The sequence below is a fragment of the Magallana gigas genome, chromosome 1 (genome assembly GCF_963853765.1).
Source record: "Magallana gigas chromosome 1, xbMagGiga1.1, whole genome shotgun sequence".
Taxonomy (NCBI): domain Eukaryota; kingdom Metazoa; phylum Mollusca; class Bivalvia; order Ostreida; family Ostreidae; genus Magallana; species Magallana gigas.
In genome coordinates this window covers 2,727,606-2,745,344 of record NC_088853.1, presented here as the reverse complement: position 1 = coordinate 2,745,344, position 17,739 = coordinate 2,727,606, and the positions used below count along the sequence as shown (strand labels likewise).

General features: G+C 35.3%; 1 protein-coding gene across 1 annotated transcript in view; it reads right to left on the bottom strand.

The window, feature by feature from the left end:
* The window catches only part of LOC117687376 (disintegrin and metalloproteinase domain-containing protein 10), a 28,317-nt gene extending 10,579 nt beyond the window's left edge, over window positions 1-17,738 (bottom strand). The window contains exons 1-8 of the mRNA XM_066078805.1: window positions 17,605-17,738; window positions 17,378-17,499; window positions 16,994-17,177; window positions 15,586-15,692; window positions 15,262-15,476; window positions 13,710-13,871; window positions 10,285-10,486; window positions 7,903-8,075 (exon numbers count right to left, since the gene is read on the bottom strand). Of these exons, the coding sequence (XP_065934877.1) occupies window positions 7,903-8,075; window positions 10,285-10,486; window positions 13,710-13,871; window positions 15,262-15,476; window positions 15,586-15,692; window positions 16,994-17,121 (987 nt within the window). The 5' untranslated portion in view covers window positions 17,122-17,177; window positions 17,378-17,499; window positions 17,605-17,738. The remainder of the gene's footprint in view (window positions 1-7,902; window positions 8,076-10,284; window positions 10,487-13,709; window positions 13,872-15,261; window positions 15,477-15,585; window positions 15,693-16,993; window positions 17,178-17,377; window positions 17,500-17,604) is intronic.
* Between the last annotated feature and the right edge of the window lies 1 nt (window position 17,739).

The window sequence follows — 17,739 nt, the reverse complement described above, 5'->3', positions numbered from 1 at the left end:
ATTTTTTTCAATTTTCATTATTTCTAACTCTAGATCTGCTAGATACATGTTAAAGATGAAAAGACTCTCAACTGCCTTTGTTATATCGGGCAGGATATTACTGCTTTGTTTGTCTAGACATAGTTTTGTTCGTTTGTGTATATCTAATTAGAGTCTATTGTTTGTCCAACTTAAGAAAACCCCTGGAACTAACACAGAATATACAAGATATACACAACAGTTGTGTCGTGTGCCCAGGTGCATGTTTGTGTATATCTAATTAAAGTCTATTGTTTGTCCAACTTAAGAAAACCCCTGGAACTACACAGAATATACAAGATATACACAACAGGTGTGTCGTGTGCCCAGGTGCACGTCAGGGTTTCTAAAGGCGTTGAATCTTAGTATGTACGAGTATACGATAAGTTTAGTGAATAAAAGTTAATTTACATTTGTAATTCATTTTCAAGTATTATTTCCTAGCTCTGGGTTTCAAAAATGTTACGTCTACAAATTAACGATACATGTATGTAAGAGTAAAATCTTGAAGCTAATTAATTAATGTACCGGTGATCATAAATAGGGGTTGATTATTTAAATATATGTATAAGGGTAAATATGTCAAATATACCCGGCCTGGTACATCATTCAATTGTATGTACAAGTCATTTGCAATTGCCACATGCAGTAAATACGTCACCGGTAATTGGTTATTTTGTTTGTTATAGAATTGATAGTTTAAAAATCATGTACATACAATTACATGTAAATATTTAAACATATTGGAACGGCGCCGCGATCATGAAAACCGGGAAATTGCGGGAAATTGAACAAATACCCTAATAGTATCAATGCATTTAATAAAAGAAATGATTTCATTTTCTTTCTTACATTTTTATAGCTATAAATTAGATGAACGTATATCTACTCGGTTTAAATTTATTAACTAAGAAAGCCTACTATAGTGAACCTAACGGTTTCCATTTAGGTACAATATATTTTTGTTCACTGAAGACCAAGTTCCATATTTCATTCTAAATACATGCATGCATGTAATTTATAAATTAGATATAATTGATTGTTACAAACTGAATGGTTTGTCAAAATCTTTTCAAGTAAACACATTCAATACAGTGATTCAATATCCACTGATATATAGGATATAAAAACGCTCATATATATGTAAGTTGCCGTGGCGCAGAGGAAGTGTGGTGATGCTAGTAAACTATGGGTCCCGGGTTCAATTCTCGCGGTGGCCGGGTTTTTTTTTTGGTTTTTTTATCTTCATTTTTCTTTCTAGAACAAAAACCGTTTTAATACCTTTTCTTTCATAAAGTTAATACATTTTGTTGGAAATTAAGCACAATATTGAAAAAAAAATTTTTTTTATGGCTTAAAGGTGGCTTAAAGGTAGCTTAAAGGTGGCTTAAAGGTGGCTTAAAGAAGTTTGGACATTAAGGACCTATAAGTTGTCCTTAAAGGTGGCTTAAAGACGGCTTAAAGATAGTCTTTAAGCTGCCTTTAAGCCATCTTTACGCTTTCTTTAAGCCACCTTTAAGCAACACATATAGCTTAAAGGTGGCTTAAAGATCGTCTTTAAGCTACCTTTAAACACCTTTAAGCTATCTTTAAGGAGGACTTAAAGATGGTCATTCATCCTGTGAAAAATGCATGATTTATTTTGATAATCGGTTTAAGGTTTGTATTTTTTTTTCAATTTTCATTATTTCTAGGTCTAGGTTTTGTTATATCGGGCAGGATATTACTGCTATGTTTGTCTAGACATAGTTTTGTTCGTTTGTGTATATCTAATTAGAGTCTATTGTTTGTCCAATTTAAGAAAACCCCTGGAACTAACACAGAATATACAAGATGTACACAACAGTTGTGTCGTGTGCCCAGGTGCACGTTTGTGTATATCTAATTAGAGTTTATTGTTTGTCCAACTTAAGAAAACCCCTGAAACTAACACAGAATATACAAGATATACACAGCAGGTGTGTCGTGTGCCCAGGTGCACGTCAGGGTTTCTAAAGGCGTTGAATCTTAGTGTGTACGAGTATACGATAAGTCTAGTGAATAAAAGTTAATTTACATTTGTAATTCATTTTCAAAGTATTATTTCCTAGCTCTGGGTTTAAAAAATGTTACGTATTCAAATTAACGAAATCTTCAATACTATTTAAGAAAATCTATTCCCATTAAATTACAGAAATATATAACTAAATTACGACTATCGTCACATCGCCTGGCTATTGAAACTGGTAGATATAATAACACAAATAGAGAACATAGATTTTGTCCACATTGCAAATCTAGTGTTGAAGATGAACTCCATTTTTTATTTGTTTGTCCTCTATACAGAACATTGCGCAGATTATACATGAAAGAATATTATTATAAAAAACCTTGTATGTTTAAATCAACTTTTTAATACTGACAATGTTAAAGATCTCTGTAATCTTGGCAAATTCATCTCAAAAAGTATGTTATTAAGGGACAACTGTATTACATAATTGTAGTCTTTTGTTTTCTCAACCTGTATATGTAACAGTAAATGTTATTATCTGTACGTGCACAAGTTCTCCTGTAAATACACTACCACCTCATGTTATACATATGTCATACTGATAAGCTGTAAAGCTTAAAGAAATAAAGAATTGAATTGAATTGTGTATATCTAATTAAGGTCTTCCGTTTCCAACGGAAGACCTTTCTATTATTGTGCGGGAAAAAAATTAAGATTATTCTTATTTTTCTTTTTTTTTTTTGTTTCCTAGACGCGAACTTTGAGGCTTCATATCTTGCTCATTTCTAAACGGTTTTTGCTCAAATTTTCAGGGCTAATGTACTTTACAAAACACTATCTTAAGCAATTCATAAAATGTAGAATTCCCTTTCCGTTAAAGAGTTATTCCCCTTTTAAATTTTTTTAGGGCCTTTTGTTTCCAGACAAAGGCTCCGAGACTATGATAGCAGGGAATGTGAATCCAACGAATTTGAATAACAGAGACATTGTAGTTGTGCACATCTGTTTATGTTTTTAGATTACGTTTTTTATTTAGGAAAAGGTAGGGGGTCAAAAAACAGGATTCAAATAAGTGCAAAAATTTAGACATGTTTTCCTTTATATCTTTTGAACGAAAAAAATTTTGTAAAGACATGTAGAATAAAAGTTGTGCAAAATAACAAGGGCTTTCATTTGACACCAATAAAAAGGGGCTGGCCCCTTAAATTAAGGGCCAATGGCTCCTAAAAAATTTTGCTTAATAACTCAAAAACGGTTAGGATTTTGATATGGCTGTCGCTGGAAAAGTTGTTTGTTGGGATCTCATGAAGGTCGTTTCAATGTTATTTTGTAAGTGGTTTGTGTAGTATGAGTGTAAAAAGCTTTACATGTTAGCATGTACCTGTTTTTATTTGACAAGTTAACGAAAGACTTTGTGCGTACAACTGGCATGAAGTTACCGCAGAAAGTATGCTGGTTTATACAGGAGGCATTAATTCATAAGAATTTTTTTTTTTAGAATACATGCTTTTTTTTAGGAGTTTAAGTCGTTGTTAAGTTCTTATAGTGCACAATCCTTAAAAACGGGAATTGGAAAACAAAACATTCTTTTTCTTTTCTAGTAAAACACAAAATATGGAATGAAAAAATATATGCATTACCTTTTTAATATAAACATCATGCATTCAAAATCTACCTTGAATCAGAGCTGTGTGTGTACCATTACGTAAGCTCTCCCTCGCCCGCGGCCGAGAAAGTCGGTCACCGTGGTCGCGGCTGGACTACCTAGCGGTCAGTGGTTATCTAATACACGAGAGTTGCGTCTCTCATATATGAATTTATTTAGCCGCGAACTCAAGAATTGTTTTAGTTTTGATTACACAAAATCTTTTGTAGATTAAACGATTGGATGTCAAGTAAGAAATACATGTAGTTCAATTAATTAATAAAAGCAATGTCATTCTCTAAAGCAATAATAGACATAGATCAATTGTGGGTTTTTAGTTTAAAATAAAGAACTTCTATTTGATAGAGTAAGGTCATTATACTGCAAACTTTTCAAATCTTCTGGTTCTGAGCTGTGCGTTTCTGTGCGTTGTACCTTTACGTAATCTATCCTTCGCCCACGGCCGAGGAGATCAGCCACGGCTGCATTACCTAGCGGTAAGCGGTTATTTAATACACAAGATTCGCACACCGCGACTTACACTTGCATGCATATGAACGTGTTTGAGTTAATATAGCCGTATATACAAGAACTGTTTTAATTTTATGTTATAAAGGTTTGTCCTACTTGTATATATTTAATTAAATAGTTGAGTGTAGATGAATATTAATGAACGATATTACTCCATATCGGAAAAATCGTTAGACATAAACTAATGGTTGGTTGGTTTATGTAAACTACTTTAAAAACTGTACAATTAATGTTTTAAATCAACACCCCCCACCCCACCCCCCTCAAATATTAAACCTTTAAATAATGATCATCCCTCGCACATGGCTGAGGAGATCCGGCGCGAGTTGTTAAGTGATCCGCGGTCGGTTCGTGTTCTTCTACATGTACCTTATGACGCGTTTATGTTTCATATTTTGCACGGACACAACTTTATTTTATTATGTTTTCAACTATTATATTGGTTTAAGATAAAGTTATTTTACTTTTACAGTTGATTAAGCATTGATTTATACGATAGCGTACAAGGTAGTTTAAAAATCAAATCAAATTATAATCAAAGTTCCATGTTACATGTTTGCGGTAGGTGCTAGCACGATAAAAGAATGCCCTTAATTGAGGCATTCGATGATTATTTTAGAAAATATTCACATGAGTTTAAACAACTTTAGATTAGATTCTATCGGTCACATATTAATCACTTCTGTAGTTTCATTGTGGAAGCGAACTCATTGCTGCCCCCCCCCCCCCCCCCACTCCTCCCGCCCCGCTGACAGGTGCTCGCGCTGGATTTTTTTTAATTGGAGAAAAGATATCAAGATCTGTCGAAAAACATTTTTGGTGGTTTCTTCTTATGTGTAACATTTTGTTTCACTTTCCCACCCCTTTGTTTATTCGGCCAGTCTGTGTTAATTCAATTGCCGCATGCGATCGAGAATCTTGTGCCGCTTCAGCGCACACAGCTCAGAACATTTATAGCCCCAGGTCAACAATTGTTATGTAATTGAGTAACAGTTGGAAGGGTGATTTTACTACATAAAATAATAAAATCATAATATAATCTATTTTAATTGAGTATCATGCGTATAGATTCCCATAATAATTCATTTTTTTATTTCCTTTCAATGTTTACATTTAATTTTGTTCAAATAATTAATAAATTTTCTATCATTTAAATTGTGTGCTTTATCAAATTCTGATTCCGATTACCTTGAATTCATTAATTTTCCATTGGCTTTTGACAAAAGAGAGACGCCTGACCATCCAATGAAAACAAATACACAGAGTTTGATTGACAGGTTCAGCCAGGTGCAGGTCTCGCCCGATGTCCGAGGTTATGTGTGCTGCTTGTACACAGCCGAATGGTCTCAGTAAGAGTTATCGATGTAAATAGATAATAAAAATACATGCTTATCAAAACATGATCGTGCAAGTTAAAGTTGATTTAGGTTTGTTCCAATAGAAATCATGTTTCGCTAACTGTATTTAATATTTTTTATGTATAGCGAATTTTAATATTGTTTCAGTACTGAAACATCGCATGAAAACGTTAAATATACATGTACATTGTAACTAGTCGTCTTTTAATACATATACCTTTCTTTTGTTTGTTAAAAATTCGTTCAATTTTGTTAAAGTAATGTAAAACACGCGCGCCATTTTGAAACAATTAACTTGTCAGAGAGTTCCGAATGAAATCTGATGAACGTTTCAAACGGTTCTCGCACGCTTTGCTCGAAACGATTTACACGCTTTGCCCGAAACGCTAAACGGTTTACATGAAACTCTAAAAGGTTTACACGAAACGTTTCTCGCACGTTGGCCGCACGCTTTTTTGGTGTAGTAGTACGTTTTAGGGTCTGTAAATTTTGTCAGCACGCAATTCTAAACTTGCACATAGTCTTCTAAAATTTAGAAATATTTTAATATAGAAGTTATCTTTGAGAAAAGTTTACGTGTTTTGTAGGCGAGTTCAGTTTAAAAAAGAAATACAATTCCTGACATGAATCATGAGTACATACTGTTTAATGTTTATAACAATGCTTGCTACCCTTTGAAAATTTAACTCGCCATTAAACATGATCTCATTTTTTAAACAATATTTGAAACGATTACATAAACTCTGCTCGACAAATAGTTTTCCTAAAATATTTTCTTCCTTTCTTTTTTCAAAACACGTTTTATATACAGACTTTCAATTACAACACATTTTTATAACAAAAGCAGAACTGAAAGTATAGTCATTATAATCGTAACATATATTTTCAACTCGCAGCAACAACGGAAGACCTACTCGGGGCTTTGCCACGAGCTCTGCTCTAGTTAAAGTCTATTGTTTGTCCAACTTAAGAAAACCCCTGGATCTAACACAGAATATACAAGATATACACAACAGGTGTCAGGGTTTCGAAAGACGTTGAATCTTAGTATGTACGAGTATACGATAAGTCTAGTGAATAAAAGTTAATTTACGTTTGTAATTCATTTTCACAGTATTATTTCCTAGCTCTGGGTTTCAAAAATGTTACGTCTGCAAATTAACGATACATGTATATAAGAGTAAAATCTTGAGGCTAATTAATTAATGTACCGGTGATCATAAATAGGGGTTAATTTTTTAAATATATGTATAAGGGTAAATAAGTCACATACCCAGCCTGGTACATCATACAGTTGTACGTACAAGTATATGTATACATCATTTGCAATTGACACATGCAGTAAATACGTCACCGGTAATTGGTAATATTGTTTGTTATAGAATTGATAGTTTAAAAATCATGTATACAATTAATATTTAAACATACTAGAACGGCGCCGCGAACATGAAAACCGGGAAATTGCGGGAAATTGAACAAATACCTTAATAGTTTCAATGCATTTAATAAAAGAAATTAATGATTTCATTTTCTTTCTTACATTTTTATAGCTATAAATTAGATGAGTGTATATCTACTCGGTTTAAATTTATTAACTAAAAAACCTACTAGTGAGCCGAACGGTTTCCATTTAGGTCTAATATATTTTTGTTCACTGAAAACCAAGTTCCTTATTTCATTCTAAATACATGCATGCATGTAATTTATAAAATAGATATAATTGATTGTTGCAAACTGAATGGTTTGTCAATGGTTTGTCAAAATCTTTTCAAGTAAACACATTCAATACATTGATTCAATATCCACTGATATATAGGATATAAAAACACCTGTACATATGTAAGTTACCATGGAGCAGAGGAAGTGTGGTAATGCTAGCAAACAAAAGGTACCGTGTTCGATTCTCGCCGTGGGCGGGTTTTTTTTTTCATTTAATTTTCTAGAACAAAAACCGTTTTTAATACCTTTCCTTTCATAAAGTTAATACATTTTGTTGGTAAATTAAGCACAATATTGAATTAATTTTTTTAATGGCTTAAAGGTGGCTTAAAGGTAGCTTAAAGGTAACTTAAAGGTGGCTTAAAGAAGTTTGGACATTAAGGACCTATAAGTTGTCCTTAAAGGTGGCTTAAATGTGGCTTAAAGATAGTCTTTAAGCTGCCGTTAAGCCATCTTTACGCTTTCTTTAAGCCACCTTTAAGCAACACATATAGCTTAAAGGTGGCTTAAAGATCGTCTTTAAGCTACCTTTAAACACGTTTAAGCTATCTTTTAGGAGAACTTAAAGATGGTCATTTATCCTGTGATTTATTTAATAAAAAGTAGTAAAATAAGAAAGACTTAAAATAAGTCAGACTTACCGGTGATCCAAAGTTGTGTCCCACCTCGTGAGCAAAGGTGAGGTGTGATACCCGCGGTGGGACACGGCGGGCGTAGTTAATGAGTGTGACGATGCCGGTGTTAAGACTCTTCTGTACAGTGCGGCCCTGTTCTCTTATCGTCTTATACCGCTCACATACCCCGCCCGCGGCTCCTGCAATACAGAAAGTCACCACAATTACTACACAATGTGTACAAACAAGGCTTATACCGCTCACATACCCCGCCCGCGGCTCCTGCAATACAGAAAGTCACCACAATTACTATACAATTTGTACAAACAAGGCTTATACCGCTCACACACCCTGCCCGCGGCTCCTGCAATTCAGAAAATCACCACAATTACAACACAATGTGTACAAACAAGGCTTATACCGCTCACACACCCTGCCCGCGGCTCCTGCAATACAGAAAGTAACCACAATTACAACACAATGTGTATAAACAAGGCTTGTACCGCTCACACACCCCGCCCGCGGCTCCTACAATACAGAAAGTCACCACAATTACTACACAATGTGTACAAACAAGGCTTAAACCGCTCACACACTACGCCAGCGGCTCCTACAATACAGAAAGTCACCACAATAACTATACAATGTGTACAAGCAAGGCCTTTACCGCTCACTCTCCCCGCCCGCGGCTCCTACAATACAGAAAGTCACCACAATTACAACACAATATGTACAAACAAGGCTTATACCGCTCACACACCCTGCCCGCGGCTCCTGCAATACAGAAAGTAACCACAATTGCTACACAATGTGTATAAACATTTCTTGTACCGCTCACATACCCCGCTCGCGGCTCCTGCAATACAGAAGTCACCACAATAACTATGTGTACGAACAAGTCTTGTACCATACAACGTGTACAAACAAGTCTTGTACCAATTGATATCTAATTGTTTTAAACTTTAATCTACAAATAAATATACACAAGTTTTAAGTTTTATCCGGACACCAATACAAAAATTAGACCATCATAAGCATTGGAACCTGTGTTTTAAGGCCAAACGTTACACACCTCAAAAGTTATACGACAGAAAGATCAGGTTTAAGCAATGAACTAGTTCAATTTATTACGAATTTTTGCAAAGAAGTTCATAAGATATTTAAGAACGCTTCTAGACATAAATTTAATTTGACATAAGAATATACATCAAATGAACAAGTTAGTTTTATCTTATTTTTTACAAGTCATGTCTTAACACACTATAGAATGTTCTAAGTTCGGTTTTGGGTTTGGTCAAAATATAAGCTAAGGTAGATTATAACAGTTACCACAATAATTATACAATGTGTGCAAACAAGTCTTGTACCGCCACACACTAAGCCCGCGGCCCCTGCAATACAGACAGACATTGGTGTCTATAACTGTTTTTACAACCCTAAAATCAAAGTACTGAAGTACTGAGGGGAGTTGATTTTATCGATTATCAATTATTTTAAAAGCAACTTATCTTGCATGGCAAATTAGTTTCTAGTCTGTATTTGAATTACACTCTTCTTTATTATATGAATTTTTAGACTTTTCCGACAAAAATTTCGAGAAATCCCATATGAATGATGTTGTGTAATATTTAAAGATAGATTTCAAACTATGTACTAGTAATCGAAACAATATTAATTCTAAACATCGTATGGATCCAAGCACTATTGATATCGAACGCTCAGCTGTCTCCGTTAATCGCCGACAAGCAAGAGAGCCTCTCTGTTTGTCGGAAATTTACGGAGACAGCCGAGCGTCTGGTTGAACGAGACTTTATTACACTCTGGCGTAGGAACACATGAGACTACAAAATGTCTAAAATGTGCGTATTATATAAAATCTGACTATTTTCAAAGTGTCTATAGATAAGTTTCCTTGAAAAATAATGCTTCAGCATACGTTTAATCGGATTTTTCTATTATTTTCAAGAACTAAGTCTTGTCAGCGGCGATGATTTGTGCTTAGGTCCAAACAGTGTTTCACATTCGGTTTGCCAGAGTAACTGCATAGGAGAGTTGATTAAAATCAACTCCCAAAAATCAGTTACCAGAACCGTACAAAGCCGTAGGTATTTTGTAACATTACAACAAAAATATGTCGCCTTTACCCTGATTTGTAAACGAATCTCTGGCATCCTAATAGAAATTTATATAATTCAATACTTAATTGTTTTAAACTTCAATGTACAAATGAATATAAAGAAGGTGTAATGTTATCCGGAGAATATTTCCCTATTAGTTTGCTATTCAACTTGTGTTCCTAAGGATACACGTTACACTGCCCTGATTCGACAAAAATCAGGATTCAGTAATGAACTAGTTCACTTAAATAAGAACATTTTGCAAAGAAGGCCATATGAAATTATGAATTACCAGAGGGTGATCCCACCCAGGCTAGTCCAAGGGTGCCGCCCGAGAAGTCCCGATAGGTGAACACGAAGGCCAGACAGAACTCATCGTGATTCTCCAAAGAGTTCAGGTTTAGGAAATTACTGACGTCAATGTTCGGGTTACAGAAGCTGAGTGCACTAGTGCGGAGATTAGTGTTACACTTCAGTGATTCGTCCGTCATTATCTGAAACGATAATTAGTGCACGAGTACGACGAGTGTTACAATTCAGTCACTCGCCGTCATTATCTGGAAGACGTAAAAGTGCAAGCATTTGGAGTTATATGTAATATTGCATAGGAGTACGCCCTGTACAGTAGTCCATTAGTTGATGAGTTCGCAGTGTTACACTGTAGTAGTAGGAGTACGCCCTGTACAGTAGTCCATTAGTTGATGAGTTCGCAGTGTTACACTGTAGTAGTAGGAGTACGCCCTGTACAGTAGTCCATTAGTTGATGAGTTCGCAGTGTTACACTGTAGTAGTAGGAGTACGCCCTGTACAGTAGTCCATTAGTTGATGAGTTCGCAGTGTTACACTGTAGTAGTAGGAGTACGCCCTGTACAGTAGTCCATTAGTTGATGAGTTCGCAGTGTTACACTGTAGTAGTAGGAGTACGCCCTGTACAGTAGTCCATTAGTTGATGAGTTCGCAGTGTTACACTGTAGGGCAAAATGTTTCAAATCTGTTCTGCATCATTGATCACTTCGTAAATTGTTTACACAATATGTTTGTATCATTATAAAAAAATTAAAGCCAGTCACCGAATCCGTAACAAATATTATAACATAGCTCTCTGATTGGTTGGTATCTAACATTCTAGAAAAAAATTAATTTAAAAATGAGTTTTTTCACATGACCTATGAGGTAAACGTATCATTTATTTATTTTTTCTACAATAGAGTAAAATAGATCAGGAATTTCCAACTGCTACGATTAGTTATGATAATCATTTTTGTACAATGACATGTGGAGATAAGAACAGTGTTCAAATTCAAAAGTCCAAAAAAACTACAAAACAGTAGCAGAGCGAACACGGACCTCTTAAAAAAATAGGGGTAGGATCAGGTGCCATTGAGGAGTGAGCATTCACTGCTGACCGGTCACACCCTCCGTGTGCTTTTTGTCGTAATCGAAAACAATAGAAGTCGACGAGTCTCATCATGCTTTGCTATGACTTTCACTTAAAGAAAGACGACAATGTGAGGTGTCTACAAAGAAGATGGGTGGATAAGGCGTGTAAAATGCCCATACGCGGTCGGACATGCTACTGAAAAATTAAAGTATCAATAAATCAGATGGTTTTTCGTTACATCATTTAAAACAATATATATTTAACGAATCATTTAAGTATTGAATCCTTATTTTTTGAAAGATATAGTCTCATAACTGTAACGGTGTGTGCATACAAATTGAATAACGCGCGTTAGCGCGTTATCAGAATTTGTTTGCACACACCGTTGCAGTTTTGAGACTATATCCTTCAAAAAATAAGGATTCAATGCTTATATTTACATTTTTTTACCTTCTTGCCTTGGACGCAAATGCGAATTATACCTCAAGTTACTGTATTATCCTATGGGTAAGTTCAAATTAATGGAAGAGCCACAGTAACAGCCACAAGCGTGATATTTAATTTTTGCTTGTGACGTTGTTTTTATCAGCGTTCAACGTTTGTGACGTCACAATTAAAACTCGTGATTTAACCTTTTAGTACCCTGTATGTGCTATGGTGCTATATCTGCAGTAGCTTTACATGCAAAATATATGTGGAATGTAAATATTATACAAATATTGACTGGGGTTGAGGGCAACATTGATTATATTAGCCCCCGAGGGACGAAATATTGCCCGACGCGAAGCGGAGGGCAATATTTTCGTCCCAAGGGGGCTAATATAATCAATGTTGCCCGAAAACACAGTCAACATTTGTTTTGTTATATGAAGAAACAAACCAAAATTTAAGAAATTAATTGAAAACAGATCGCCGTAATTTTCTCAGCTCAACAAAGAATTCACGAATTCAATTTTGTGAAAAGTTCATTTCCAAAATATCCTCAGCATCAAACGGTCACTTGTGATATTCCGCCGACCGTAAGAATTATCAGACAGGTGTTCTACCTGATTTTACTTCACAGTAATTCGCAAATCCTTATATCCGTTATGATAGCAAACCGTTGCATTGCGCGTTCGTTGTTTACTTGCCTTGACTGACTGTCTATTATGACGTCACCTTGTTTTGGAGTCGCGAAGAATTATTTACGTCACCGTTTACGAATCAACAAATCAGAGGCGATTATTTGAAATAGAGGGAATGCTCTCTAGATATTATTCCTAGCCGGTCAATATCTAAAAAATATTGACCGGTCAATATTTTTCGGACGAGCTGATATTACAATTATTGACTATTCGTCTATATAGAGTTATATAGTGAGAATATACTACTGAATATAACAATGATTTTTAACCTATAGGTATGTTCAATACTTGGAATATGTTGACTCAAACAGGCGTATACGTATCAAAATCTGCAAATATTGTCATTTTTAAGAACTTCAAGGCATTTTCTTTTATAGAGTGGGTCTGTGCTCCATATTTTTCTCATAGTCTAATTAAGGTCTATTGGAAAACAAGCCGATTTCAATCAACAAAAACGTGGAGAGATGACCCACTATACTTTAAAAATATCATTTTGTATCCCAACAACTGAACGTATTGAACAAATAATACAAGTCCGGTAGTTCGTGGCCTTTGTCACACATTATATTTAAAAAGCCCACTTTGTTGTGTCTGAAATGGCTCAGTGGTTTGAGTACCTGGCATAAGCTAACCTTATATATCTAGGGATTTTATGTTACGGGTTCGATGCCACGAAAATTTCCGATAATATTTTGTTTCTTTTTTTTGGTTAAATATATTAAAAACTGACTATAGTTAGAAATTTTGCTTTTGCAAAGTTGTATTATAATATATTTGAATAGATTTAATTGAGGAAAAATAAATTTAAAATTGTATTTCACTACTAAACCGAATGGGCATTTGCACCATCTTATTCCCCCATCTTCTTTCACTGAATTATATGATTAAATTTTTATTGCTGTTTTTTGGTCAATACAACGATTAAGGCCCCCTCCAGGTACAATACTTACTCGGCCTCCGGGCTCTGTGAGGGTTATAAACCTCGGGTACCTATATCATTGCACTGACCATAAAAACAACAATAAATATTAGTATCATGCTCTTTCTTTTGCCTTTCATGCCTACAAATCAGTAATTTGTAAGTTTTAGTATTAAAGGCATTGCAAGATAGTTTAGTAAAAACAAATGACCAACACATGTTATACGAATCAGCATCTCACGTTGAGACGTTTTATTTTCGTTATATACCTGGAAATTGTCGTCCTTACTTACGGTTGTTCGCAGAATTCTAAAATTGATTCCTTCAAAACATGGCGTTTGAAGTGTTGTGGCCGGGAAAAAAGTTTCGAATTTGGTGTTATTGTATATCTGGTTAATGGCGAACACGTGGGTCGAAAACAGGGCCATAATCTCATTGTTGGCAGCCGCTACACTCTAAAAATAGATTGAAAATCACGAGAATCGATTATGTAATTCTACCACAAATACATATTTGCTGCACTAATAAATGATGATGAAAAAAAAAATCAAAATCTATCCTGTACTTGCGCCAATTTCTAGATATGCTTTTAATTATAATAATAACTCCTTATTTTCCTGCCAACGTATATGTCTCTGTCCTCAAAACATTAAATGATTATCATATCATTTAGTATTTATTCGTTTGATGAGATATCGGCGCTTCTGATTGGTTGAAAAATTTCTTTGATACCTGCATCAATAAAATTTTTGCCGGATCTACTTTTCTCAACTGCTCTGATTTAACACTATTTATAGAATGGGAATTTCCAAGATAAACACTGTCAACAAAATGCAAAGTTGTGTCTGGTTTATTGTCTGCAAACAAAATGCAACCTTGTGAATATAAAAACTTGAAAGTTTAACCTTCAAAATTAAACAAAACACATTGTTTGATTCACGAAATAGAAAATTAAGCGTCTTCTCACGATTTCGTCTGCTTGAGATCAATCAACATTTACAGCGAGGCTGGCTGTTCCTTTTCCAGGAATATTATAACGAACAAATAGGCCTATAAACTTTCACGGTAACACTGCTGTTCAAATTTGGTAACGGTAATTTTTTTTAATTTACACACGTAGATGATCGGTCATCAGCGTCGTAAAGAAATGCTATGAGTACTCAGTAACTAATGCATCAACTCCTTCGGTGCATTCCAAGCGGCAGATATACCATTTAAGTACATCACTGGCTATCTAGTTACCACAACGTTTACAAAAGTCGCTTATACATACTGTTCTTTGTCGATATATCAGCTATTTTCGTCCACGATCGCCTTTCCTTGGATGGTTATGTCCAGTTGCATATTTTAGCGATCTCACATGAAAACTATTTTTATTACGAGTTTTTCTGCACAGTGAATAATATCACAAGCTATCGCATGTATTTTCCTTTCGTTTTCAATTTAGCCGGTTCAGATTTTAACTCACTATTTGTGTTAAATCCATTAAATTCAGCACAATAGCTCTGCATCAGCTGAAGGCGCATCCATTTTGAATATTGTTGCTGTTGTTGTTTTGTATTCATACGCGCCGCTTCATTTATATTATTTACATTTCTGATCAATGACACTTCACATTTTTTTATTTGAAAATGTTTAATTAAATGATAAGAAATGAAGATAATAATTTTTCTATTGATCGACGTATCAAAGAAAAAATTGACCGGAAAACTTTTAGTTTTTGTTTTGCTACGCGCATTGATGAAGTTTTCCGGTCAATTTTTTCTTTGATACGTCGATCAATAGAAAAATTATTATCTTCATTTCTTAATTGAATCGGGAGAAATAATCAGGACGCATGCGTACCCCCAGTCTGTCCCTAGTCTCGTTGAACAGGACCGGGTCCGCCCTCAAGTAAAGGTTACAGGTGCGCTTTGGTTTGGAATAACAACTGCCAGGTGCTCTCTTGTGTCTGTTAAACTCTGTATTTGAATCCCGACTGTAAATATTGTCCATTGTGACGTCATCATGGACGTCGATCTGTGATAAAATAGGGAATTTAACATCGTTAATTTGTTTTTGCCCAATTAATTAAGCATACTAAATCTTCTGCGTGAAGTTTTGTCAAACAAAACAAAAACTAAATTTTTTTTATATTTTTTTTTTGGTAATAGGAAAATAATTGTGTACGAACGCCGTCGCCGTCGTTTGAGGCGGGTTGAGCTGATGCTGTCATCCACTCTTTGTATTTATCAAATCCACAGCTCCCATGATGTCCCACATTGTCCCGTTTGTGTCTAGACAAACCAAAGGAATACACGTGTGTATTATATATAAGGAAACTATTTAAAGGAAAGCTGCAAAAGATCCACTTATGTATCATAATCAAAATAATCAAAATTAATACTGGCATACCGGTATTAAACTCAAAACGATATAAGTCATATTTCTGTTTACCTGTAAGGGTCAACATGTTTGTGTTTACCTGTAAGGGTAAACATGTCTGTGTTAACCTGTAATAGTCAACATGTTTGTTTTTACCTGTAAGGGTCAACATGTCAGTGTTTACCTGTTCAAGTTTACATGTTGGTGTTTATATGTAGGGGTCAACATGTTTGTGTTTACCTGTAAAGTCAACTTGTTTGTGTTTATCTGTAAGGGTCAACATGTTTGTGTTTATCTGTTATGGTCAATATTTTTGTGTTTACCTTTAAGGGTCAACATAATTGTGTTTACCTGTAAGGGTCAACATAATAGTGTTTAACAGTGGGTCAACATGAAGTGTTTACCTGTAAGGGTCAACATGTCAGTGTTTACCTGTAAGGGTCAACATGTCAGTGTTTACCTGTAAGGGTCAACATGTCAGTGTTTACCTTTAAGGATCAATATGTCAGTGTTTACCTGTAAGGGTCAACTTGCTTGTGTTAACCTGTAAGGTTAAACTTTTTTGTGTTTACCTGTAAGGATCAACATAATTGTGTTTACCTGTAAGGGTCAACATGTTGATGTCTACCTGTAAGAGTCAACATGTCAGTATTTACATGAAGGGTCAACATGTCAGTGTTTACCTGTAAAGGTCAACTTGTTTGTGTTTACCTGTAAGGGTCAACATGTCTGTGTTTACCTGTAAGGGCAACTTGTTTGTGTTTACTTGCAAAGGTCAACATGTCAGTGTTTATCTGTAAGGGTCAACTTGCTTGTGTTTACCTGTAAGGTTCAACATTATTGTGTTAACATTCAAGGATCAACATTATTGTGTTTACCTGTAAGGGTCAACATAATTGTGTTTACCTGCAAAGGTCAACATGTCAGTGTTTACCTGTAGGGTCAACTTGTTAGTGTTTACCTGCAAAGGTCAACATGTCAGTGTTTACCTGTAAGGGTCAACCTGCTGATGTTTACCCTTAAGATTCAACATTGTTGTGTTTACCTGTAAGGGTCAACATAATTGTGTTTACCTCCAAAGGTCAACATGTCAGTGTATACCTGTAAGTGTCAACATGTCAGTGTTTACCTGTAAGGGTCAACATGTTTGTGTTTACCTGTAAGGGTCAACATGTCAGTGTTTATCTTTAAGAGTCAACATGTTTTTGTTTACCTGTAGGGGTTAAGGTTCATGTCCTCCTCTCGGTAGATGACGGAGTGAGCGGGCGTTGGAGGTTCGTGAACCCGGAAGTAGCGGCTGGCCGGCTCAATGAAATATATCTCGTCCTGAGAGACGACCATCACCCCTTGGAACAGTCCGTTTAGGACCGCCCCGTGAACACTGCCCCCGGGGACCCCTAGTCACGTGACACAAAAGGAAAATTAAACATTGACGTTGTCGCGGTTTTACACATTACAACCCTTTTTTATCCCCAGAATTTAGATGCATTTTATTTAAATTGTTATTTTTTTTCAATGACGGTAGGAGTAAAAGATAAGTTTGACATTAAAATATGTTCATTAGTTATGAACAGAGTTTTAAATTTCGAGAACTCACCGCGAATTTTGCCATCATATATAAATGATGTGTCCACGTGAATCTCCTTGCCATCTGATTGGCAGGATGTGTGATCATGCGCGAACACGCTGTCCGAAGGGTAGAGGTCCAAGTGAAATTTTCTGAAAAGAAATAAGCGCAAACTACGTAAATGTATTCAATGTTTTTTGCAATGCCAAACTATATTACAAAAATATACGCTTAAGATAGCATGCAGAAAGCATTACCTCCCTAGGGCTGAGAATTTAAGTTCGATAGATTTATCTGTGGATCTTTTCGCTCTGAGATGCTGGTTAATAAGCTCTGTGACGTCATAATTCAGATCTTCGTAATGTCTGATATAGTCGTTAAGAATTTTTTGA